Source organism: Anser anser (assembly GCF_964211835.1).
Source record: "Anser anser genome assembly, chromosome: 2".
Taxonomy (NCBI): domain Eukaryota; kingdom Metazoa; phylum Chordata; class Aves; order Anseriformes; family Anatidae; genus Anser; species Anser anser.
In genome coordinates, this window is record NC_139721.1 from 88,502,546 (window position 1) to 88,528,578 (window position 26,033).

The 26,033-nt window shown below is 41.5% G+C and overlaps 1 protein-coding gene across 1 annotated transcript in view; it reads left to right on the plus strand.

Annotated features, from left to right (window-relative positions):
• The window catches only part of MYO10 (myosin X), a 163,838-nt gene that overhangs the window by 107,953 nt on the left and 29,852 nt on the right, over positions 1-26,033 (plus strand). Inside the window, 2 exon segments of the mRNA XM_083824329.1 lie at positions 22,713-22,837; positions 22,971-23,085. Of these exon segments, the coding sequence (XP_083680455.1) occupies positions 22,713-22,837; positions 22,971-23,085 (240 nt within the window).

The following is a 26,033-nucleotide window of genomic DNA, read 5'->3' on the forward strand; positions in this document are numbered from 1 at the left end:
AACGTTTTATAACCTGTGAGAGCCTTTTTAGGAAAAAGATGTCAAAACTACAATGCTAGTTTTAAATCAGTAGAGGAAGTGAATGGTGGTGCATATAATGAATCAAACTTTTCTTTCAATTTATGTACAATTCTAGGCGTAATCATGCTGGCTGTTAAGTTCTGTTACAAAATATGTTTTTAAAACAGACTTGGAAACTCAGGCTTACTGTATCAATTTGTCTTTGAGTTGCAGATAATGAAAGAAGATACCAAGACTTACTTAGATATGTTTGAGGGCTTTGTAGGAGATGGAGGTAACAGTATAGTAATTGCTGATGTTAATATTGTTAGCTGGTCCTGATATTCTGGGACTTTGTGTGTCATTTTCTGGCTTTATAGACCATTGTTCGGTATGGTCTGCATATGTAAAAATGCAACAGGTGGAGGTACTAACAAAAATGGTTTATGGTTTTCACAATGCAAATAGCTGACTTTTCTATAAATCTGGTTTTATATACTACATTACTATTGGTTATGTAGTTAGGACAATAAAGCATCAAACCAGGCAGATTTAATTCCAGCCTTTTTGGATAGTCTGTACAGTACATCCCTGACTGTACATGCTTTCAGCTGCTGTTTTTAACTACGCTTTTGCACTGTTGCTTGCAGTATGTGAAATAACATGCAGATTGCAGGCACCTTAGTGAGAGGAACTAGCCAGTAAGCAAATGGGACCTGTTTTCTGTATTCTGAAGTCATTGAGTACACTTTGCTTTGCAGCCACAAGGCAGCCAAAACCCCATGGGTGACAGAGCCTTTGCTGGCAGGTGTGTTCGATGAGCATGTGTGTGTAGCAACATTCTTGATCACTGAGGGAGTGCAGTTTTGAAAAGCCTGTTTTTTTTTTTCTGTTCCCATTTCTTTTCTGGAAGCCCCACAACCCTTATAAAGCCCACCTTCTGCCACTAGAGTATAAGAAGAATTTCTGTAACTCGCATTTTTTTTTTCTTGTTTGTCCATTTGCATCCAAGTCAAGCTCATCTCCGTAGTGCCAAAGTCACAAGGATTTGCCATGGTTGATGCAAGGGCTGGGTGCTTGTTGCATTTCCATAGCAAGAAAACTACTGAGTTCCCACTCCCATATTCCTTGTCATTCTCACACTCTTTTCCCACTGGAATGCTCCATCCCTGATGAATTTGGCATATGCTACTATATCTGCACATACATTTTATTAGCATTAAAACAAAGTTCTCATAGAATTAGCAGCTGTGAAAGCAGAATCTTTAAAGAATCTTGAGACAGCTTCAGTCTCAGGAAACCATGTCTAATTGTAGGTTTCTGTGCAGAAAAAAAGATTTGGAAATTCCTGTAGACAGTCCCTTTCAAAGTGTGCACAAAAATATCAATGAAAACTTACACAAAAGTGTGTGTCCTTGTTTTCCATTTGCTTTAATTTGATTGCAAGTTATCTAGTGAAGCTGTTGAATCAAATTAAAGAAATCCTATTTGAAGAACTAGATTAATGTTGTAGTAGGGAAAGGGTCATGCATTTTACTTGTAGGAGCTGGCACAGTAGAAGACCTGATGGGAAATGAGAAGGAAAACCATACATAATACTCGTGAATGGCATTTTTCACTCAAGAAGGTATTCTCAGAATGCATTTCAGGGATTCATTGTTTTAAGTTCTGTCTGCTGGGCACTGCTATCTGTTCTCTCCATCTCACAGACAGAGATTTTTAGTGCCAGTCTTGTGTAGTTTTTGGTATTGCTCCTGCTGCAACACCTCTGCAGCGGCAGGTCTATGGGTGACATCTGGCTCTTCTGTAGCTTGGCTGGATTCTGTGGATGCACATCATGTTAGAGTTGTCTTTCATAGTTTGTCCTGTCATATGACATCTTGCTTTTTTTCAGCAAGACAAAGGAAAACAAGGTGGGTTGGTTTGCATAGCTGTGAACTGGCACAGCTCAGAGGGATGTTAGCAACACATGAACTACCAGGGATTACCACATATGTGCCTCACTGTGCAGGGCTGGATAGAAACAGAACTGCCGGAAACATTTAGATGAGGTGCTGAAATGGAGAAATTAGGATGCTTTTCAGTATGTTTTCTGTCTGTAGGTTTTACTCTGTGGTGGCAGTGACATGGAATGCTAAAATGCCACCCTTCAAAAGGTATTTAATTCAAATGGTGCTTGAGAATTAACAAATGATGTGAAAGAAAGGGCCATTTTAATTGCTTTTTTTTTGAAATATGCAGCATTAAAGGAGAGCTGGACCAGAAGGGCTCAGAAAAGAGAGAGCAGAAGTTGTGTTGTCAAGAGCAAACCTCTCAAACTACTCGTTACCCTCATGACTGGGTACGAATAGGTAATACATCTATCAGCAAGCATCCTCTGAAATTCTGGAGAGGAGGAGATGGTGTCTGAGAGCTATTTTACTGTAGAAGCGTGTTTGAATTCTGTAGGTGAATGAGGTTGAGCAGATGGAAGACATTCAAAGCTTTGTAAAGCAGAACATGCAGCAGACAGGACTTCCTCTGCTCTTCTAGTCATTAAAGTTTATTCATAAGAGAGATGATAATTTACAGTAATTATTTGATTTTTAATTGATCAAAAGTTTAATTTTCAAATATGTTACAATGGCAAGCAAAAACAATTCAGCACATGCAATAAACTACTAAACATTTACATATCAAAGCAGGATCTACACTCATTAGAGCAATTTCCTAAAGGGAGCACATAGAGTACATGACCTTTTGTCACAAGACATTTCAGCAAGCAGGCCTCAGACAGAAGAACAGAGGACCCATTAATCTTTGGGAGACCTCTAAACAATCAGTCTATCTGTCTTCACAGTTTCCAGTCTCTTCTGAACTGGGCATTACGTGGAAACTTTTCCATTTGGAATGCTTAATGAGTATTTTCTGCTAATGAAGGGTCTTTCTCCTTCATTCCCTTCAACTTCAATGCATCATTCAGAGCTACATATCATTTCATCCTTCTAAAATTTCATAGAAGTTTCCCTGTTTTTTTTTCTCGTGTTTCTTTTCCTGCCTCCTTTTCTATCTGATAATGATTCATCCCGTCGACCTTGCTTTTTCTGTTCTTCATCTATTCTTTCTGTGCATATTATTTGTTTGTTTTTTTTAAGTCTTTTTAAAACAAGCTACATCCACTTCGACAGCAACTCAGCTGCATGTTTCTTCAAGGTTTGCTCTTATTAATAAAAAGTTGTTAAGCCTTGGTGCTGCTCAGGAGACAGTTCAGGGTGAATCTAAGATCTGAACTTTCTGTGCGATCTCTTCCAGGGGCAGAAATTCTCCCATTGGCCAGAAGGAGCCAGCCTCTGACAGTTGGCTCAAGTGACTTCTTGAGTTCCCTTCTCCATTCAGAATTTTTCTTCAGTCTTAATGTTGGTATAATCCCTGTGGGTGGCCCCTACCTCTAGTGTTGGTGTTTTTCTCTGGGACAGCCTCATCTGTGCTGATCTATTTTAAAACTTTCGTTAGTACAGCTTGCTTCTGTAATTCCCTGCTCTTGAGACAGGTTCAGCCACTGCTGTCTTATCATGCACATAGGTAAACAGGCTCAGGTCTTACTCCAGTTTGATCCTGATGGGCAAAATCCTGGTTTCACTAGAGTTGGCATGAAATTCTTGATGTAGACGTGTTTTTTTTTTTTTCTTTTAGGAAATGTGTGTTGTGAGTGTGTCACCTGAACAGAATTGTTGAGCCTCTACTGACTTTGCTTTCTGTTCATTTATTGTTGGTCTTATTCCTCTGTTGCAGTGATAGTCTAGCTACTGGCAAGATGAAAGCCACCTTCTCTGAAGTGTTTGATCTCTGAAAGGGCAGTTTTTTGTCTGCAGTTATTTTATATATATTTAATCTTAAAATTTAACTAGATGAGGTAAAGAAATGAGACAAAATTAAACCTGTATTGTAAACCTACTGCAAAGCTAGGGGTTACAGGGAGAAACAGGAAAACTATTAATAGCTTTGCAATTCAAGAAAGGCTGGTACAAAAAGGTCTGTAATAGATTCTGTGAGAGTTACTGCTACTTAGGAGTCCTGTCATCATGTGTGTATTCATTCTGGGAAAATTACTATCAAGGCAGTAAGATTGCTAACAGCGCTTCTGGGGACAGAGCCACTTAAAGGGATCAAGGTAAAAGGCTATTGGCACCTGCAGTGTTCTTTGAGGCATGGGTCATTAATAGCCATGAGACACTGGAATAGCAAGCAGCATGTCCCCTAATACGAAATAAGATGCAAACCTATTTCACTTGGCGTCTGAATGAAAATTGTACTCTTAAAATAGCTCTGAATCATTACAGACATAAGTATAGCATGATAACGACCTAAACACCAATTAGAAATACAGCTCAGGAACGTGGTACAAAGGAACAATGGAAGAACAGCTTGGTCCCATCTGCAACGATGATTGTACACAGGGTGTGGAGCAGGCACAAGTTCAGTGAAGGCAGTATGTGAACTGGTTGTCAAGCTGGAATTACAGTATTGTCGTATTGAACCTTGACTCTATGAATTACTGAGTTTACCTTGTAGAGAGTTTTTTTGCAGAAACATGCATGAGGACAGAGCAACTATAATGCCAATGCAGCGAGAACAGCCCTGACATAAAACCTGAATGATGCAGGAAGGGAGGCTCTGAACTTCAAGGCTATTCTGCTAAACCTTCAGCACAGGATTGTTATCCATCTGGATAAAATATTTATTTTTAAAAGTCTTTATTTTAAAAAATCCTTAATACAGTGGTCCAGCTTCAAATTTTTATGCACATCCTACTGCAGTTTATCTCGAGCGTGTACTTTATACACCAGCCTCAGTCCATCAGCAGACTGGCATGTAGATGTCTTTGTGGTTTTTTTTGTTTGCTTTTTTTTTTTTTTAAGAGGCTGAGCCCAGCAGTTAAAATCTAAAAAGCATTAGGCTCTAAATGGAGGCATCTTTATGGTTTACTGACTCAGTTGTAGAGCTTTGGGGTAGCACTTCTGCAGTGAAGCTGCAATGTTTGCTGGTGCTGGGAGCTGGCACATTATGAGGTAAATTTGACTGGCTGTCCATAAGAAGAAGAGAACAGAAAGCCTGGTCATTGCCCGTACAACTTCCCTGTAATACTTTGAAAGTAAAGGTAATATATGATGTGGCACAGCTACAACTGCAGGGGGTGTGTGGTACTGTCTGTAGAAAGCTATGGTCTGGTAGTATTCATTTAGAGGTGTGTAATTGCTCATGTATTAGAGATCCTTCCTGCCTATTTTAAAAAATTGTCTTTAATCTCAGTTGTTCTCAATAAATATTTGTCTTAAGAAGGCTCTCTGGCTGCCAATTACTGCTGTCATTGCTGCTGGAGGAAGCAGAGCCGCAGGCTCTGAGCACGGATCAGACTTGCCGAGGCAGTCCGGGTATGGCTCAGAGCGCTGCTGTTTGGGCTCATGCTCCTGGAGAGACCAGCCATTTCCCCAAAGCAGAGCATGTTGCCCCGCTCTCGCATCTCTTGCCACAAGTACACAGGGCCAAGTATGAACTACTTGTCCTTACTGCTTTAACTAGCTCTCATAAGGCTTTATTCTTCATCAGGAAGGCACAGTCATAAGGTATGGCACCATGCCCAGCTGATGCTGCTTAATTCAGCTACCTGGATCTTGTCGCCTTGGGTTTTGCAGAATTACATAGCTTCAAATCAAGACTTGTGGAGTATGTCCCAGCTGCATCATTTTCTGGCACATCACTTGAGTAATTAGGTCAGGCACTAGAAGACTCCTCAGGTAAAAGTGATAAAGGGAGTGGGTGTAAGGAAAGCAATGCTTGCTTGCAAAGTGCCAGCAGTAACGTTACATGTGGATCTGAACCCATGGAACAAGACTGTTCCTGCAGCGAGTCTTGTGCTGCACAGGCACTGCCCAGCTTCTCTGATGTCTTCACACAGCGTGCCAGTAATGCTGCCCGGGGTGCCCCTTTGTCCCTGTCTCAGAGCACAGCTGCTTGCTGGGCTGAAGCAGGTCATTCCTCTCTCCAGGCAGTTGCCCAGACAGGCATGTCCTTCTTCTTCATCAAGGTTTGTTGCTAACTAAGCAGGGCTGACAAGGCATCCCTTTGCTAGTGTATTAGAGTTTCTTTCAGTGACCACGTGTAAGGACTGTAAAAAGTGAGGTGTTTAAAGCTCGAGAGCTGGGATGGGTGCTACCAGAGAGGGAGCAGGCGCTGTGTTGCAAAGATGGCAACAAATCCCAGGCAGTACAGGCAAACAGACTTTTTTGAGTGTTTTGTGAAAGTGCCCAGTTGCCAGGTTCTCCAGAAAGACCATTTGGTAGGAGTCTGTCCACAGGTCATTTTCAGATCTCTGGTAAATGTGGTGGTGTCCTCGCAGGAACAGGGTGGGAGGCCGTGTGGAGAGCAGATGCTGCTTTGGGAGGAGGTGGCCCAAGCAGCGAGCTCCAGACCAATTTGGGGGAGTGGGGGGGGGGAGCCTAGGGTTGGAGTATTTTTCGAGTGCAACACTTGCTGTGTAGTTATTCTTTCTGAGCTGATCCTTGTGATATTTAAAAGTGAGAACTTGGACTGCCGCAGCAGTTCCTCTGCCAGCAGCATAAGGTCTTACCGGTCTTACTCTGCATTTTGCACTACCTGCTGGCTTCTTTGTGTGTTTTCTGAATTCCTTTGTATGTGGTTAGGTGACATGGACAGGCATTTGCAGAATTGCAACTGCTGATCGCAAATCTGAAGTAGCTTCTTTTTATATATACCAAGCAAAGAACTTGGCTTTTCTTCCTTCTGGTGCATTGGCACCACGTATTTGAATTGCAAGCATTGTCATGCAAAATGTGTGCGTGGAAAAAGCGTGTACTTCATCAAGCTTTCAGAGTTTTCTTTTTTTAAATGCAACAACAAAAAAAAAGTCCTCCCTCATCTCTAGGTGGCAATTTAAATTCAAATCCTGTTTGCTGTGTTCTCATGGTAACTACTACAAGGGAATATGCAGAGTCCATGATAAATAGCCATCGTTAAAACTCCAAAAGCATAGCTGGGGCAGAGAGTATTGTTCTCTAGCAAAAACTTTAGCATTTGTAACTCCCTTGCTGAACTGTGTCTTAGGGCATTTTGTGCGTTTTATCTCTTAAGATTTAGGAATTTGTTGGCTGTGAAATATATTTACATTCTTGATGCTTATAAAGTGAGATTAGCCCTGCTGTCCTGTTAGTCAGGAATATCTACAGCGATTGCTGTAGAGCCAGCCCTCGCTAGGCTTGACTTCCTTTGAGTGCAGCAGGAATGAATTAAGCAAGTACAGCCAAAGATATCACATGAAAGACTTGAAATACCAGTGAGCTGAAGAAAGCCCTGGTCTCTGTGTGTGTGCATAGCTGCAACTGCTAAAGATTCAGTTTTTCACAATGGGTGAACGCTGAAGGGTGAAGAAGCCTTAAAAGGTAAGGGTCTAATTCATGCAGTTGTGTTTTTGTTTTTAATAATTTTAATCTTGCATGCTTGGAGCTGCAGTGGACTTGTAGAAAAAAGAAAAGAAAGTGCCTAGAGTTTGGCAGAGCAAGCTGTATTGGAAATGTTTCTGGTCTTGTATTTTCTTTTAAAGAGGCTAAATGCATGCAGAATCAGGTTTATGAACAAATGACTAAATTACGGGTCTAATCATATTTTTGAACGCCAGGAGAACTTTCCTTCGAAGTGGTCTGCTTTACTAAATCATGCTCTGTTTGAAAGTTAAAGGAGTGATTGTTCGCAGAGCAGGAAAAAAGTCAGCAGAGCTGGAGCTGTGTGTGCAGAGGGGGGAAGATCTGAGCTGTGGCGATGGTCTGCTTTGTGGAGAAAGATCTTTTCTGTTGTTTAGCAATTCATGGCATAGATTCAGGAGAACCAGCTATGTAAAGTTTAGGAATGTAGTATCCCTGCACTTTATTAAGGCATAAGGCACGGCTGTAGTTTGGCTTTGATTACATTATAAAAAAGTGACAGTGGGGACAAATGCATTCGGGGGTGGGAGAGTCTAGTGAGATTATCTGCAGCACCCAGAGGTTTAAACTGCTCTTGTAGTTCTGCTGGTGAAACTTGATGGGACGCATTTGAGCCAGTAATTCTTTCACTGTAGAAACACAGGAAACTGAATGTGCCTGTATATATATATATATAAGTAACGTAAAGGATATTATAACATCATTGTATTTTGTCTTTGCTCTGTGTCATTTGCCTCCTTCTGCCCCCCATGAAACAAGCCCCACAGCCCAGCAAGTAAAACAGCTCTGTTCTGGGATCTCCATTTTGCTCTTGTTTTCCCACTTAAAGAGCTTGCCTCTGCGAACATTAGAATTCAGCCACAGGGTAGAAAATTAAGCTAAAATTGCTTGAGAGAACCTGTTGTGAAGGGAATGGGTCTGATCCTGTGTCATTGAAGTCTATGGGAGTTTTATTCTGGTCTCAAGACGACCAACCCTAGATTTGCCTTGCAAATCTAGATGGAGGTGATATGATCTGATAAAGTGCATATGGAACTGGGAAAGGGGATTCTCATAACTCCTGACTGTTCTTCTCGTGCTGATGTTAAGATACGTCCTTCTAAACCCCAAGTGGTAACAGTGGCAGTAGGTCAAAAAGTAGGTGGTATTTTTGTTGTATGGAACATGAATTAAAGGTATTTGGTATTTCTTTTGCTAAAACTGCTTAGCTTCAAAAAGGGGAGCATTCATTTTGTTTCTCATTTGTTGTTATTTGCTTATTCAAAAAAAATGTAGTTACAACCTGTGTACCTTGCAACATAAATAGAAGCATAACAACATTGATTTTTTTTTCAATACAGCTAGATTGCTGATAGGAATTATCTGGAAGTTGTAGTATTCACAAATCTTTATCAGAGACACTCTCATAATACAAAAGTCATGTTAAGAGCGGATGGTAATGTTGAAGAGTAGACTTGGGTCAGTTCTTAAACTTTGTCTTCATATTTAACTGTATCTGTGTATGTATGTGTGGCTTTCGTTAATTTAATCAGAGTATACTGAAAACAAGCAAAGACTTCATGGGAGAAGAACTCACTGTGAAAAATTCATGAAGTACATCTTGCAGTCACCTTGTAACATACTTCAAACATGAAACAGCTGAAAGGGCATCAAAGCATCTTAATTTTGTTGAAAACACTCAAATTGTTTTCTAGTGTTTTTAGGAAGTTGATACATCTAAGAAGCAAGGCATGTCCATTCCTAACACTGTTGTTATGTCAATGTTAGAGAAATGAGATTGCTTTTTTAGTTGTATGAAGTAGAATTTAGTTGTAAAATCCATGTTGCAGGACAACAGCTGAGTCCTACCTGCGTGATGGCAATTAGCCTAACCTACAGGAAGAGTTTGAGGTTGCTGTTGTTGGTCTGTCTCCCCCAAGCTCCTGATGCATGCTCCCTGCTCCAGCAATAAGGAGCTGGACGGCAGGACTCAAAGCTCCCTGGAGCTTTGCTGTGGAGGTGGTAGAAAGCAGAATTCTGCAGGCTCTGTGGACAGCATTAAGTTTGTTGTTTGGTCCCAAACACAGGGTAAGTGTACACTTTAGGCATCCGGTCTGCAGAGTTCCTGGTTTTCTGCACATGAGCCAAGAAGCACTTTGCACTGTGTAAATCATTCAGGCCACTGAGAAGTTTCTAGTTTTGGCTGCCACCTTGGATTGTCTCACACACCTGTGAGCATTACACAATGTTTGGTGTAGAAAAAGCAAGTTTGTTGCTGAACTTAAGTGCTGTGCTATATTTTCAGAGCTGACATGATGAGATCTATAATGGCATTTTCAAAACTTACTCTCTGTGGACCTGGAAATCTTAAACATTAGGTACGTAGTAACTAGGGGATTTGGTTGGTCTCAAACTTTTTATAATCAAGCAAAGATAAAGTAGATGAATTACGAGAATATATCCACTTTCAGAAAGCCAGATAAATGCCAAACTTTTTGTGACACCAGCTTTCTCAAATGAATGGCTGCCCCAGATTCAGCATGAAAAGGACCAGTATATCTGCCTACAGTTTGCCAGCCACACAACTTGTGCATATTTAGACAAAAAGAGATGGTGTCCAGCCTCAGAGCTACACTATCATTAACTAAGTAGTCTTTCAAAGGCAGAAATGATGACGTTTGCTGAAAGTGGCCTAGCACTTAAGTTAGCATCACAGAAGTAGTTAATGTAATCAAATCATTCACAGAGCAAACAAAATCTTGTTTAGGAAAGCTGATTCTATCTTCAGTGTCTCTTTCTGACTCAAACATGTAAGGGTTCTGTTTTGTTGTATACTTAGCGCCAGTGTATAAATTTCTCAGAGAAGAAATTGCTGTTCAGCCATCCAAAATTGCTGTTTCCCTGTGACCACTGGCGTGCTCAACCTAGAGCATCTCAAGATCAGCCAAGTTCTTAAAGGGCATATACATCTCATTGGCTTCAGTGAGCATGTCTGAATGCTTTGCTTAAGTTATTCATGCTGCTTTGGGTGTGCTGGTCAGCACATAATGGAGTACCTGGAGCTTTGGAAAAAAAAAGTGAGGCATATGTACAGCTCTCTTACAATAGTGTACCCAGACTGACATTGCAAGTCATCTGTGCAAAGAAGCAATATCTGTTGCTCCAGTGAAGTGCAGTCCACAATGCTCTCCAGTCCCAGGAAAACGTAGGTTGGGTATGCCAGCAGTGAAAATGCATCTTACCAGTCATGGTTTCTCATGATTGTGTTTTCCAGATTTTCTGATCATGGTGAACAGGGATAGAGGAAAATACACTTCTGGGGGGCAGAAAGAGGCACGTTCTTATTTAAATGTGACACAGCAGATTGTAAAACCATAAATAAGGGCAGAGCTTTTTTCCACAGGATCTTCTTTAAAAAAAAAAAAAAAAAAAAAGGATGGAGTCAACTAAGCATGTGCTTCATGTAACTACGAAAAGATGGAACTTGCCTTAGAGAAACAAAGGGCCATTGATCAGTGTCCCTGAATGTAAATTCTGCATGCTTCATGGAGATGAACAGTGGCATCCCAGTTAAATCACTGAGGTGGTGGTTGAAGGTTAAATTAATTAGGCACTGATGTCATTTTATCATCTGTTATAATTCATTCTCTATGTGTATGTGTATCTATATATTTATACTTATACTATATCTATATAAATACATATTTATATAGATACACACGTGCAGTTAGATCACTTAATAGCTGTATTAATTGTTTTTTTAAATGGCATATTGGTGTTAAGGGAGAATTCTTGCCATCTATTTTGGGTAACTCTGGATCATGCAAATACTGCAAAGTCAATCGACTGTAGTTAGCTCTTATTTCACAAGCTACACGGGAACTGGAACAAACAAGTAAGTTGGTGCAACTTTTTTTTGTGAGAGAAAAATATACGGTCACTTTGTTTGCAAGCGTTAGCGTTTGCCAGTATGTTATCTATAGCAATGAAATCACAATGTTCTTTTTGTTTGTTTTTGGTCTGCCAAGTGAAATTATTAGCAGTGCTGGTAGGAAGTGTGGGTAGCTAGCTGCTGCTGCTCTAGCCAAGCTTCTGCCGCTGATGTTGACTCATCTGTTCCTTCAGCCTGGACACTGCAGCAGCACAGCTAGCTGTGATCTGCATGGGGGGGAATATAGAGGGAAAGAGGTCCTCCACCCTTTGTTTAGATAGTATATCAAGAAATCAGTAAAGAGGCTTTTTGTTTGGCTTAGGGTGGAAATTGCAGAACTAACAGAAAAAAAACTAATTTGATTTTGATGTGGTTCTCTCAAACATCAAAGAAGTCATGTAGGAGACTTTCCAACTCTTAATTAAAGAGGGGGGGATCTGTTGCATTTTAACAAAGGAGTCCAAGGAGAACAAATGCATTGCCTTTTTCTGTGATATGCACATACAGAAGAACAAACAACTGTCTTCATTTTCTGTTCTTCCCCTGCAAACACGCGCACAGATGTATGCGCATTTCAGTTGGCCTTGGTATCTAGTGTTCTAGCTGGTTGTAGATTTGCAGAGCAAGCCCTGAATGCATAATGTAAGAATGTGTAGAGATAGAAGAGCAGCAAGAATGAAGGACCAAATCCTAAGAAAAATGCCAAAGTTAGACTGATGCTATCTGAGACATGCTGAGATAAAAGAAGCGGTAGTATTTAACATACTGATTATACGGGACTAAGCTGGGTCATTTATCCAGGCCATCATGCAACTCTTGTCAGCCATATAGATGTCTGTGCTGATCATGGGGATCCTCATGACTTTCTTCTGTAAGCTTGATTGTCCTCCTGCACGCTAACACCGTATCTGAATGTAAGTATCTGAAGGATCTGAAATGCACTCTTACAGGTTTTAGAACGTAAAGCAGCCCCTGGATGTCCTGGGCACACCCAGACTGAACAACGAAGTCCTTGGTAGTGATGTGAAATAGCAAGTTTTATGTGGTGGTGGAAGGGGTAACTTCGGCATGGAGAGCTGTGCAAGCCTGCAGCTGCTGTGGGCTGAGCACGGGGATCCCAGGGGGCCGAGGAGCGCTTGTGCCTCGGGAGCACTGGGTCATGGCACTGCTGCAGCCAGCAGCAAGAGCTGGGGCCATGCGGTGAATGGAGCCCTGTGCCTTTGCCGGGATGGGAATAATCTGCCCTTTCAGTGCTGCCCGACCTCTGGTTTCCCAGCAACTCGAAGCTGCGCGGCAGAATATTTTGCAGCGTTCCTAATTTACACATATCATATATTGGCCGGGATTGAAGCCTGGCTAATTTCCCATTACAACTTTCCAACAAAAGGCTTGATACATGAAGAAGAAGAGAGAGGACTCCTTAGGAGATAACTCCTTTAATTCAGATCTTTTCCTCGATACAGGAATTGCACTGGAACGTTGACTTTCATGAGAAAGCAGCACATCTGTGCGTTACATCGTCTGCGTGCTCTGTAGGCTTCTCTGTGGTCTGGTGAGAGAACAAACTGTGTGTAGGAGCGAAATGCATCAGAGAAAAAGAAACTGCTTGTGGCTGCAGTATTGAAAAAGGGGTGCGATCAAGTGCTAACTTCCTAACATTGCTTGAGTCCGTTTTTTGATTTTCAACTAGGAAGTTGCTGGCCTTCATGGACATGCAACAAGCACATACGCTCCACATTTAATTAAAAATAACTCAGTTTTTTATTACTTTTAAACTTTACAGTTTTCAGAAGTGTGATTCCTGATTGTTGTAAGATTTTTTCCTTTTTTTAAAGGTTGGAGTTGATGATGTGAAGGATTTTTTTGTTACTTGCTGCCAAATGCGTGAAGGGTTTGTAATGACTTAATCTAAGCTAGTCCACAGTGCTGCAGCCTGTCTTAGACAGTCAGCCAAACTTCCCTTGTTGGACTGTCAAATACTTGCATAAGAAATGAACCTGCTCCCTGCCAAGATGAAGCTTGTGTCTGGGAAGCGCAGTTCTGGATTACAATGAGCACTGTGGGTCAGGAGCTGGGTGTCTCCTTCCTATCCTCGATGCAAAGTCCGTGTTTGGGAATTCCCATACCAAAGGTTATAGAAGCCAGCACTAAGCTTTTTAAATAAATAAGTTAGCATTTTTTCCACAAATAGAGTGTTGAAAGGGGACCACTGAGATCATTTAGTTGAACCAGCTGCATGGCAAACTGTAGGGAAAATAGCACCTGCTGGAAGAAGGAAGTCCGGCATTTTCTTGAAGGGTCTAGTTCTAGTGGTCTTAGAGGGTCCCACCATCAGGAGTAAGCTATTCCAGTTAACACAGTCGGGGGGGGAAGTAATGCCTTTTAGTTTAAATATATCTTCTGTTGAGTTTCATGCTCTTTATGTCTTTATCTGCTACATTTTAGAAACTGTTGTTGAAGGTAAACTTTTACTTTAGCTACTTACAGATTATCATCAAGGCCTTGCAGATTTCTCACTGATGAGCTTCTCAAGGCTCTTATTGAAGTCCCTTGCTGCTTTTTTTCAGTCTGATCTTTGTTCTCATGGCTCCTCTCTAAATGCTTTCCAGTTTAGCATCTTCCTTTATTGCACTTCAGATTTGGATGCAATATTTCAGTCGCAGTCACACAGCTGAGGAACACAGGTTAGCCCACAAATCACTAAACTGATTTCTTAAATACCAGAGAGCTTTTAGCATTCTCTTAAGAGCAATGCCCCAAAACAGAAGACTTAAGTCCTAAATGGCATTCAGGTGCGTGGTCCTAAAGGAAGAGAGTGTGACCAGATCAAGAGAAAGTGTCAGGTTGGTGCCCTGGGACTCAAACTCAGATTATTATGATTTGGATTTACAGTTCCTCTGCTGCTCTCCTTGTGCTTCGTGAGCTGGTGTCTTTGTCCTCCTGTGAGTGCAATGTTAGCTCCTTCCACCCACGTGTAGCCAGTAAGCTCTTGTGGCTGGAAGTGAAGTTATTCCCAGCCATTTCTACCTCTTTCTTTCTACTTACTTGCAATAGAGAAGAGGAGATAATATCCCTGTATCTTCTCCCTTCCTATGGAGCTGCAGCCTGTATAAAAGGCTTGCTTAGTTTTGTGTCACCCAGGGAAAGCAAGGGGAATTGCAACAGTGGTGACAAAAGTCATCTGCAGTACTATTTCAGGATGCTTAACGCAGTACCACTGCTGAAGTAATACTGTGTTAGCATTTTAGTGAGAACTAGCTACTTGGAAGGTTTCACAGACTAAAGTGTGAGATTACTTGTAGTAACGCTACAGTAGACATAAAAAAGTAGACAGGATTAGGTTCTTACAGGGATAGTTACAAGAAATGGTTTACACCTATGTCAGACTTTGGCCATGTAAGATGAAATTCATCTTAGTAACAGGTTCTCAAGTATTTTTGTCCTAATTATCTACCCTTCATAAACCTTCGGATCTTTCAAGAATAAAAGCATGACACTAAACACCATTATCTGTGCCACGTAGGCAAGAAAAAATCCCATTATAGTAACGATCCTAAAATAGGATTTACTGCTTTTAGATACAGAAATGGACTTACGGTCAGCCTGCCAATAAGCTGTCAAGTTAAAAAAAAAAAAAAAAAGTCATAGTTGAAAAGTCTGCTGTAAATGACTAAAAGTATGGTGAAAAAAATGAAAACAAAACATGGGTGGAATCCTTGTCTGTGTAAGTTATCTAGAGTCACCACTGACCTGGAGGGTCAGGATTTCACCATGTGCAGTTGGTTTGTATGCAGGCTTAGCAGACATGGAGCAGTGTATGTATGGCACAGGCATGTGACATTGTTCTCTTAACCATTGTAATGAACAATGGTGACACTGGTATTGGCTGTCCTGACGCGCGGTTGGTAAGGAAGGACAGCTGTCCTTGCAATTAGTACCTCACAGTGTGTTTCTTCATGGTATGTCTGTAGCTATCAGGCAGCCTGATTGATTCTCTTCAGGAGAGGCCTGCTGACCGATCACAATGTGGGAAGAATGAGGCCAGATTTGGGTTTAGTCTGCACAGGTTGGAGGTTTTAATTAGGACGACCTCAGATGAAATGGCAATGGATTACTCACAGGTGGAGAAGGAGGGTCCATGAAAAGTTCCAGCTGGGGACTCTGCTGTGAGTTGCACCTTCTGGTGCTACCCTGGGACTCTGCCAGAGCTGCTCCAAATCTGAAATCCCTCTTTTTCCAAATGCTCTTTAATCGTCTGTTTCACATGGATGGTCCTGCAGTCACTGTTTGGGGACAAATGGCTGTGAGACCTGCTGTGCATTTCAATGGACTCTCTAAATAATGTATTCAAGTAACAAAGGCTCACTTCAGCAAAAAACTTAGCCTGAGCAGAGAAGGCTCTAAACATGCTCAGATAATTTAGGCTTAAATACTGGAGATTTCTGTGCCTTTAACAATCTGTTCCTATTCCATGAAGTTTTAATTAGTGTGTAAGAAATTATACGCTGTCATTCTGAGGAGGTTGCATTTCTCTAGGTTTTTATATCACCACTAGTTAGAGAAGTAGACAAATCCTGTCTTCAGATACCTTTAGAAAGGAAGGTTCACAAAGAGGCTGTTGTTTGTTTACTCAGGATAGCATTTAGTTCATATGAAACACCCAAAAAGAAAATTTCTCTGAAATGCAAGACTACAGGGACACCGACTAGCAAACTCATTTAAATAGCTCCACGATTGTGAGTTTGACTGTTGTTGATTAAAGTAAAAAATCACAGCAAGCCAGTCAGAATCATTTGAGCATCCTTCCCCCAGTTATGAAGCTAGTTCCAATTCTTATCTACAGACAAGCAAGCAAGACCTGAAATGTGACATCTTTGTCAATGGACCTAGCTCAGTAGTGTTCCTGACCCAGCTGAAATTGTTAAACTCTAGTACAAAGGGTCAATGTGGAAATACCAACTGCTGTATAGCTCTTAAATGGCTGCTTTCTTTAAAATTACCTTGAGACGTTCTTGCTTATTAAGTAAGCTGAATGACAGGCAGAGGATAAATACAAAACCATTTTTACATTAATTTATTAAGTCTACTCCTTTGACTGTTTTGGTACAGTGGAAGAACTCTAAGATTACCATGTTCTTTCTATGCAGTATTATTTTTAACACTGGCATCTCTAACCTGCAGCATGAGAGCGACTAAATTCAGCAGTTTGTCACTTATCTGAGCTGTTCAGGGTTGGGAGAAAAATCATGCAGGTCAGATGCAGTATTTGGAACTGCAGAGAAGATCAGCTAATCGTGTGAATGCTTGCTGTTAGTAAATGTAGTACTTTCATGTTCAGACCTGTAGAGATTATATAAATGAGGCAGCATATCATTATTGAGTTAGCAGTGAAATCCGACCTGGAGTTCGCAGGAGAACTTTTTGAGGCATAAGTGTTGATTTAATATATGTATGCTCTTTTTCTGTCAAGTTACCACCAGCAGTGTTAATATTTTTTTAAAGGATTTTTGTTTTTTTGGGGGGGTCATGTGAATGAAAACCTGAGAGAATTTTGGACATGCAAAATACCGTTATTTTATGTTTATCCAAATACTGCTTGGCTTTCTGCTGCCATGAAGCGGAAATATGGAATAAACTTTTTAGCTTTGACATATTCTTTGTTTTTTATCCTCCTGTACTTTCATGGTGTTTGTCTGTGTAGACACACATACTCTGGGATAATGAGGAAACATCTTCAAAAACAAAGCCAGCGTCAAACTTGCTACTTCTTTCTTTTTTTTTTTTTACCTGAATCTCTTCCAGTTACAGTTAGTTGCATGCTTGACAAGACCACAGAGGGTTTCTTTTCTTAATCTTTCTCTGAAATGTGCATGGTCTTAGATCTGTGGGATTGATGCTCCACTTCCTTGGAGAGGACATGCAGGTTTTCATGCTCATTCTGTTCTAAGGGTAGCAGTTCTGGGGTTGAAACCCTGTTGAAGAGGCAGACACTATCAAAGTTGATGGTGCAAGGAGCTGAACAGTGGGTGGCTGGAGGAGCAGGGGTAGAGAGGTGAGACGGTTTGTGCAAGGTAAGACGGTGACCAACATGGATGGCACTACAGTGCCCTTAAATTCAAGGGCTCTTGAATGACAGCGAGAGTGCACTAGACCCTGTCCATATCCTGTCTTTGCGATGTATTTTCCTATTGAGACTGCAGCTGTTTCCTTTTCACTTCTTTCACGTTGTTGGACTGAATCGTTGGCATGAGTAGAGGCTGCCAAGTAGTGTGTGTGGATAAGAATCACTAAGCGTCACGTGGTTTAAAAAAAAACAAACAACGAGAATACAGAAATTTTCCTATCAGTTCAGCCAGATTATGTATTACAAGTTAACTTATTCACGTTTCAAATCCATTTGGGAGAAAAGCCTGGCATTAGTTTTGACTCGAGGAGTTGCTGATGGAGATCAGTGGACCGTGGGGAACTGTTTCAGAAAGATCTGGTTTAGTAAGTCCCCCTGTGCAAGCAGGGGTTACTTTATTTCTGAAAAAAAGATACCAATGCACTTTGGGTTGCAAAAACCCACTACAAGGCAGGGGAAGACTGACCTCTTTTTAATTCATGCTGCTTTTTTTCCAGAGTTAAATTGCCAAGACTTCATTCTAGGAGTGAAGGAGAACAGATTTAAAGAAGTATGACTGTGAGAAAAGTTACTGTTTTTTTAGATAGAAAGTTACTTTTTCACATCCTTGTATCTGTTGTTCATCTTTTCCATCTCTGTACATACCATCCTACTTAAATTGCCATAGTGAGATCTATAAGCAAGGCACTGGTATTTTTTTTTTTCTCCTGATCTCTCTATGAAGTTACTCCTGCCTAAATAAAATCGTGAGACTGTACATAATCTGTCATTATTGTGGCTGTGCTCTTCTGAGGCAGCTAGGAGTTCTGGGATGAAAAAGGATGTCTGACTGGTGAAAGTCAATTATCCTCTTTGTCTGAATGGAGCAAACGATCTGCAGTTTTGTGTGTGTGGTATTTGCTTGGGGCCTCCACTTACGGTGCTGTCCAGGGAAAAGGGATGTTCTTCTTCCCAACCTCAGTCAGCCTGTAATCTAAGGAATGATTTTATAATGAAAATTATGCGTAGGTGTTAGATGTCTATCCTAATGGCTTCTTTTAATTGTGATTTTAGGCAGAAGCTTTGCCCTTTAGGAGGCTCACAGCATATCAGAGCAATCATTTAGCAGCTTAAGGAGCCACAGTCTCGCCAGCACAGACTCCAGGTCACATTAAAGCCTTGGCTTTAGTGCTGTCTGGCCCAAATTTAGGGGAGATGTTTGGATGCTGGAAATGATGCATTACAAGTTGTACTGTGAAAGAGTGCACTGAAAAAAAGAAAACAGAAAAAAAACACCAACAAAACAAAAGCAAAACCCAAAACACCTTTATCAGGCAGAACAGTTCTGACTTGCAGCTATCAAAGTATAAGAAATTCCACGTAGATGTTGCTCAGTGCCTGAATGTGGCTGTGATGCATATGAGTCCGTAGCCTTTGTCTGGCAATTTTGTGTGTCAGAGGGGTTTAGTGGTAAAAGTGAAATGTTTATGTTCCTCCCATGGGCAGGGACACCTCCCACCAGACCAGGTTGCCCAGCCTGGCCTTGAACACTTCCAGGGATGGGGCATCTGCAGCTTCTCTGGGCAACCTTTTCTAGTGCCTCACCACCTCTGGGTGAAGAATTTCCTCCTAAATTCTTCCTAATATCCAATCTAAACCTACCCTCTTTCAGTTTAAAGCCATTACTGCTTGTCGCTACAGTCCCTGACAAAGAATCCCTCCCCAGCTGTCCTGTAGGCCCCCTTTAGGTACTGAAAGGCTACTGTAAGGTCTCCCCGAAGATAGATGAAATATCCTTTGCATGGATATTTTATGCTGTTCTACACTTAACACCGTTGTGGCTGTTCTGAGCACAGTTCAAGTGGAGGTGGTCATTGCTCTCCATCTTGGAAGTTGTCTACAGTGGCATATGTATAGCCCTTGTGCACTGGTTCAGTAAACGCTTATGCAATTGATTTTTAAGTACGAGGAGCCCTGCTGACTGGACGTTGTGCCTAAGGTTATCCCTGCCTGTAAGCATTTATATGACTGAGGCTGAAATGCCCCGTGTCCATAATGTAAAACTACCTGATGTGAAATGTATCACCAAGTCATAAGGTGCTGAATGCTGAGGTATGGTGCACAGGACTGCATTTGTTATTTCTTCTGGTTGTTTTCATAAGACATGGGAAACCATGGATGAATTCAAGTGTTTTGGGTTTTGGCTCCCTCCCTGCCTGCTGCCTGGCTGCAGCTCTCCTTGTTGCTGAGGACTGAAGAGTTTCTGGGATGGCCCAGTCAAAAACCCCCAGGTGATGGGAGCTCTGTCTCTTCTGGTTCTTCATATTGAGAAGGGTAGGATAGAGTCCATCAAATCTCTTACCACTGCCCCCAGAGTTACTCAGAGCAGCCAGATTTGTTACTGGTGTAATTCCAGTGATAAACCAGGGCAGGATTTGACCCTCCAATTTAACAGTCTCGTGTCTTGGAGTAATTAAAAATAATTAGTAATGGAAAGTGAAGGAAATTCACGGATGTAAATAAAATTGCATTGGTCTTTGTGTTGCTTTGCTGATACCACATTAACATCTATTGCAGTGTTCTGAGTTTCTGCTTAAAAATCCAAGCTTTTGAAGTTGGGTGAAACTGACAATCTTAGCTTTTGGTGACAAAAGGCTGTTTCTAACTTCTGTAGTTGCAGGAAAAAAAGTCTTGAAAATGTTTCTTCCCTTGTGAATCAAAACATGGCTAAAAATGAAAAGTTTTTTTGTTCTTAAAAAAAAAAGTAATGATCATTCAAACCGGCCTTGTGGATGACTTCTGATTTGTTAAGTGCCTGGGGCTGGTATTAAAAGGATTAGGTAGTGGAGCAGCCAGTTGGCTCTGAGCAGGAGGTGCTCCCTCAGGGAGGGAGAGATGTCCATCTGTCCGTCCGCAGTGTCACTCCTGGGCTTTGGTGTATCCTCTCCCATTCTCCCATCTAAACACGCTGTCCTGACCGCAAGTCTGGCGGGGAATGCTGCCCTTTGAGCCAACACGTGTAGGAGTAGAAGGACCTCATCGCAGCCTACAGCTTCCTCATGAGGGGGAGTGGAGGGGCAGGTGCCCATCTGTTCTCTTTAGTAACCAGTGATAGGACCTGCGGGAATGGAGTCAAGCTGCAACAGGAGAGGTTCAGGCTAGACAGACATCAGGAAGAGGTTCTGCACTGAGAGGGTGGTCACGCACTGGAACAGGCTCCCCAGGGACCTAGTCACAGCACCAAGCCTGTCAGAGTTTAAGAAGCGTTTGGACTGTGCTCTTAGTCATATGGTCTGAATTTTTGGGTAGACCTGTGTGGTGCCAGGAGTTGGACTCGATGATCGTTGTGGGTCACTTCCAACTCGGGATATTCTATGGTTCTGTGACAGAACCCTTAACCCAACAGCAGCTGTTGTGGCGCAGTGGATGCAGCTCCTGAGCCTCCCTGGGATGCCACGCGCCCATCTCACTGGGCATGAGCAGCTGGTGGTGGCTGAATTTCTACATAGCCCCCATCCACCTGCTAAGGCTGGATCAGGTCCTGCAGCCATGCAGCGCTGATAACCTGAAGCAGGGCAGGGCTCACCACTGGGACCAGCCACTTTAAAAAAATAAATAAATAAAATTGTTTTCATTTTTTGTTTAGTGCTATTGACTGTGGAGGAGGGGTCAGGCTGTAGTATGAATTTCAGTCCCTGTGCCAAAGGAAGGGGTCAAAAAATTTTGCTGTGTGTGGAACAGTGAGGGCTAAGGAAGCCTTCTCCCTCATGGCTCTGTGACAGCTCTGTGCAGAAGGGCTGTTGCATATACAGAGAAGTTGCCTCTCACTGCTCCAGAGAAGAAACTAATGAAGAATTGTAATGCTTTATTTTAGACATTCTGCCTTTTAAAGGAAGGGTTTAAAAGCTAATGTATCAATATTTTTGAAGCTAGCAAATGAGTTATCATCACTAGTAGGGAGTTTTTTTGTTTTATGCATTAACAGATGAAAAAAAGTTTAGACAGCTGTTTTTAATTAACTTTTGAGTCTGCTTTCATGAAATTACTTCTGATAAGTTCAAATTTGGGGGAGTCATTTATTTGCCAGGTTGAACAAGAAGCACGATTAAAGACAGTTTATAAATGACAGGAGAGTCCTCTGATTTACAGTTGCTCAGGGCTTGATCTTGCTCTCATTTCTATCAGCTGCAGAACTTTGAGTGTGAGCCACTTCAGTTTTTATATAAACCAGCTATGAGATCCTGCCTTCCAAACTTTCAATTGCAAAATACCAAAGACTGCCCTCTAATTCTGCAAATGACTGTGGGAGGATAAACTGGTGTGTTTGAGTGGACTTCCAGCTGGTGAATTTCGAGTGCGTTTACCTGTGGTGTTATTTCAGTGACAGGACTGTCAGCATTTTGCAGGGTGGTGATTAGCACTGTCCTGAGTAGCTTTGTGTGGCATTGGCTGACACTGGCTTATCTCAAGACCTGGTAGTAGAAGCACAGGTGACTTGGAGGCTTCAGAGATGAAACTGGAGGACTCCTAGGAGCAGGAACACAACTGACCAGTATTCACTGGTTTTCATGATGGGGTGGCTAGGGTTATCTATTTTCTAAATGGAAAATGGTTCCAAATGGCATGCAAACTAATAGACACTTAGAGAAGTTTTTTTTTATATTTACAGATGAAAACATCTCTGATGTTCAGAATAGAAACTCCTTGACATACAGCTTGTTTAAGGTTTGAGGTGTTACTGTCAACAGTAGATGAAGTGTCACTACATTAAAAATTAAATCTTTTCTGACTTTATGGTTTTGTTTTTTAAAACTATCACAGCACTATAATAGTGTATCTTCGATATTTGGAATTGTGTATAGGGACTGTAAGTTCAGTTGCTAAAGAAACAAAATAATTGAGCTTTGCACTGTCAGCTGGTCTGTGGTTCTTACCATCATTTTGTCCTGCATTGTAGTGGTTAGTTTCATATGAGAAATGGAAAGAGATAGTTGATTGGATTATAGGGATGTACATGTTTTATCTATGGAAATTGTTATGAATTTACCCTTTTATTTTCAGATATATTTTCATATGTTCTGAGCTGCTAATGTGCTTAAGACATTCTGTAGCCAGTTTTTAGCCTTTGTACATGTTAGATTCATATATTTTTCCCTGTGTTTATTTCCCCTGACATCTCTAACCATTGCTATTAAAATCCTTATTTTGAACTTGCTTGTTTTAGATGCCAGACCAGTTTGATCAGACTGTGGTGCTTAACCAGCTGCGTTATTCTGGGATGTTGGAGACCGTCAGGATTCGGAGGGCTGGCTTCCCAGTCCGAAGGCCCTTTCAAGACTTTTATAAAAGGTAAACACAATGACTTGTGTACTTCAGATGTGAGTCATGATGAGGAATAAAGTGAAAATCTAATATTAAAAAATAAAAGGTAAAAATAGAACTTTTCTCTTAAATGAAGTAATAAATACTTTTTGATTGCCAGGTATAAAGTCCTCATGAGAAACTTAACTCTGCCTGAAGATTTAAATGAGAAATGTGCTGTCCTACTTCGTCTGTATGACAACACAAGTACTGAATGGCAGCTTGGAAAAAATAAGGTAAAATAATCTGACTGCTACAGTAGCTTTTGCTTTTACAAAGTCGAGGGGATGGGATTTAGACTGCACAGCTGCAGAAGTGTAGTTGTAATGTTAATTACCTTTGGGCTTAGAGGAAGCTGAGCATGTCTATTGATGCTCTTGAAACCCCTATAGTAACAACTCAGAGTTGTGCTAAGGAATTTGCTGTCCGAAGCACTTAAACGTACTGCTGATTTCACTGATGGCGAAAGAGTCCACTTGGATTTTACACCAATGCTCAAGAGCATGAGCACTGGGGAGGATCACGGCAGAAAACACGGTTGCTGGACTTTGTCGTTCTCAGAAGTACCCACCCTGTGAGGCAGTACTCTGTTCTGCAAGGCAGTTCTCTGTTCATTCCAGTAAATCCACCTGTCTGGCACCTGCTCAGTTGGGGAAATCACGGAGAGGAATTGTAGCCAGTGTTGGTGTGGCAGAGTTGAACTCTACATCCGTTTGCCATCCTAGTCTAAGAGTCTTTTTCAGAGGTACATGAGACCCCAATATGTGCCCTTCCAGACAACCTGAACTTTGCACCATTTTTTTCTTCCAAAAGAATTTCAAATGGTGTTTATTAAAAGAGTGGAATTTTACTTTGAGTGACAAAAGAGTCCAGGCATTTCTGCATGCTCGTTTTGCAAGTTTGATCTTGGACAACAGCTGTATGCAGAGCTTCTATCTGTCTTGCAAATTAGTATTCTTGGACTTAACGAATGATATAAAAGTATTGCATGTTCAGGAGAAGGTTCCCCACTGCAAGATCTGAGATTTCCTAAATACTAAGATTGCATCGTGCAAAGGACTACAGAGTGGATTACAAACCTCAGGTCATCACTGCCAATGATCCTCCCTGCCAGGCCTCTGCAGATTGCGTGCTTTCTTTTTCTCTAACTCCAGTCACCTCTCCAAGGGCTTCCATAGCTGAGAGAAAGGATACAAATCAAGAAATAAAGTTAGCTGAATTATATATTACTCTTGCAGTTTTCCTGTCAATTGTTAAATACAATTATGAAAAAGCTTTCTCATTACCATGAGGTAGCAAAAATATTTTATGAAATCCAAATGATTTCTGTGTGAAGTGCCATTCCTCCTCATACTCTTCTCCCCAGAACTGCATGGCTTTGAAGAGTTTCCTGTGTTTCTTTGCACACCTAAGGTGTCTCAGAGATGGTATTGGAAAATTTGATTAAATCATTTTGAAGTTAAAACAGAAATGAGACGTGAAACCTGAGTTTTTCTGATTGCAACTGGAGTCATTTTTCATGCCATTTTTGTAGACCAGGGCTTGCAAATAATACAGTGATGATGATCAAACACAGAGCTAGGTGTTGGTTCCCCTTATTCTTTCAGATGCAGTATACTAATAGTATTTATGCACAGGCCCTGGACACAGCTTTAGCGTCTTAGCAAAATAACATTTATAAGAACCCCAAATTGTTTTCACCAACTGCTCAGCAGGAACCAGAGCTCTGTTGTAACCTCCCTTACTGGGGCCTGGGATAATTGCCCCCAAGAGCTGCATGTGCATTTTTAAGAGTCTTCATAAATAGCTTATTGTAGAAGAGAACAAGGGGGCATTGGTTTCAGACTGAGTATAGTATGGGGCACTATGTTATTTAAAAGGAGTAGTAACAACATTGCAATGATTCAGCTCCAGTGTGAAATTTTCTTGTTTTTTACATCTCAAGCTGCAGTGCACCTGCTCAGGAAAATGCATTAGCCTGTGCATAATATGTGCTTAATGTCTATTTTGGTTCAGGAAGTAGCTGAATGCCTTTCTGAATGAGAATTTCAGTACGTTTTTAAAGCCAGTGTGTGCAAAGCAAAGGAAAGATCGCCCACTGAGTAAAAGAAAAGGCTTTTTATGTCACAGCTTATTTAATATATGAGCAAAAACCTTATATATAAAAAGCCGCCCAGTGCAGCTCAGATAGTGGAACTCTGGGACTTTCTATGGGACTTGTTCTTAGTGTTGGTTAATTTGTGGCAAAATCTAACAGCATTCAAAACTCAGAATCGTGCTTTTCATCAGTATTTCTGCTGCTTTTGCTTCGATGATGGGCTTTTGTCTCCCTAAACTACCTTTTTCCCACTTGAACATCTCCAAAAGTCTACACTTTTTTTTTTTTCTCTTCCAAGAAAGAAGAAAAACACTTCAAGGAAGTGGTCCTGCTTTTAGCTCTCTTGTAGTAGCAGAGCCCACGCTGTCCGTGCAATTTCCTTGTTGCCACACTCTGATGTGTAGCCTGGCTCTGATCCTAAGTAACCAAAGTATCACTGAGCAAAGTATCCCAGCTACTCACGTCTTACCCTGCAGAATGCCAGGCTGTTGCCACTATAGGTGATACCACAAGATTTATCCTTCATTATGTAAAAGCTGAGAAGACCTAGAAGAAGCACTGGCAGCAGTTAGCTCACCACTTGTTGAGTGTACAGTAAAGGACAGACATCAAGGTATATGGAAGAAGTAACCGCATCCGCAGTGCCTCTGCTTTGCTGGAGAAGCAGTTCATTTCATTTAAGGCAAAATTAGCTGGATTAGCTAAATGCATTTCAATGCTGTATGCTAACGTTGCCTCTAAGAGCCCATGCCATAGAGACAAACTTTCCTTCAGCCTTTCTAGCCTCTGCTCACAGTTACCTGTGCGTTAGCACTGAGCAGTCGAGGTGAATGATTCAGGTTTCTCAGCCCTGCCAGAGACAGGATGGCTTGTGGAATGGACAGGTGGTACGCTGTAGGAGAACTTAGCAGAATTTCTTCCCAGATCTATGTGCACAGATAGTCTGCCGTCACACTTAACTGAGACACCCATGCCTATGTACACTTCCAGCTCCTGCCAGCCAGGGCTTTAGTCAGAGGAGGGGTGTTGTATCTGCTGGAGGAACTGCAGTGATATTGTGCTGGGGATGGGCTGGTGTTTCCCGAG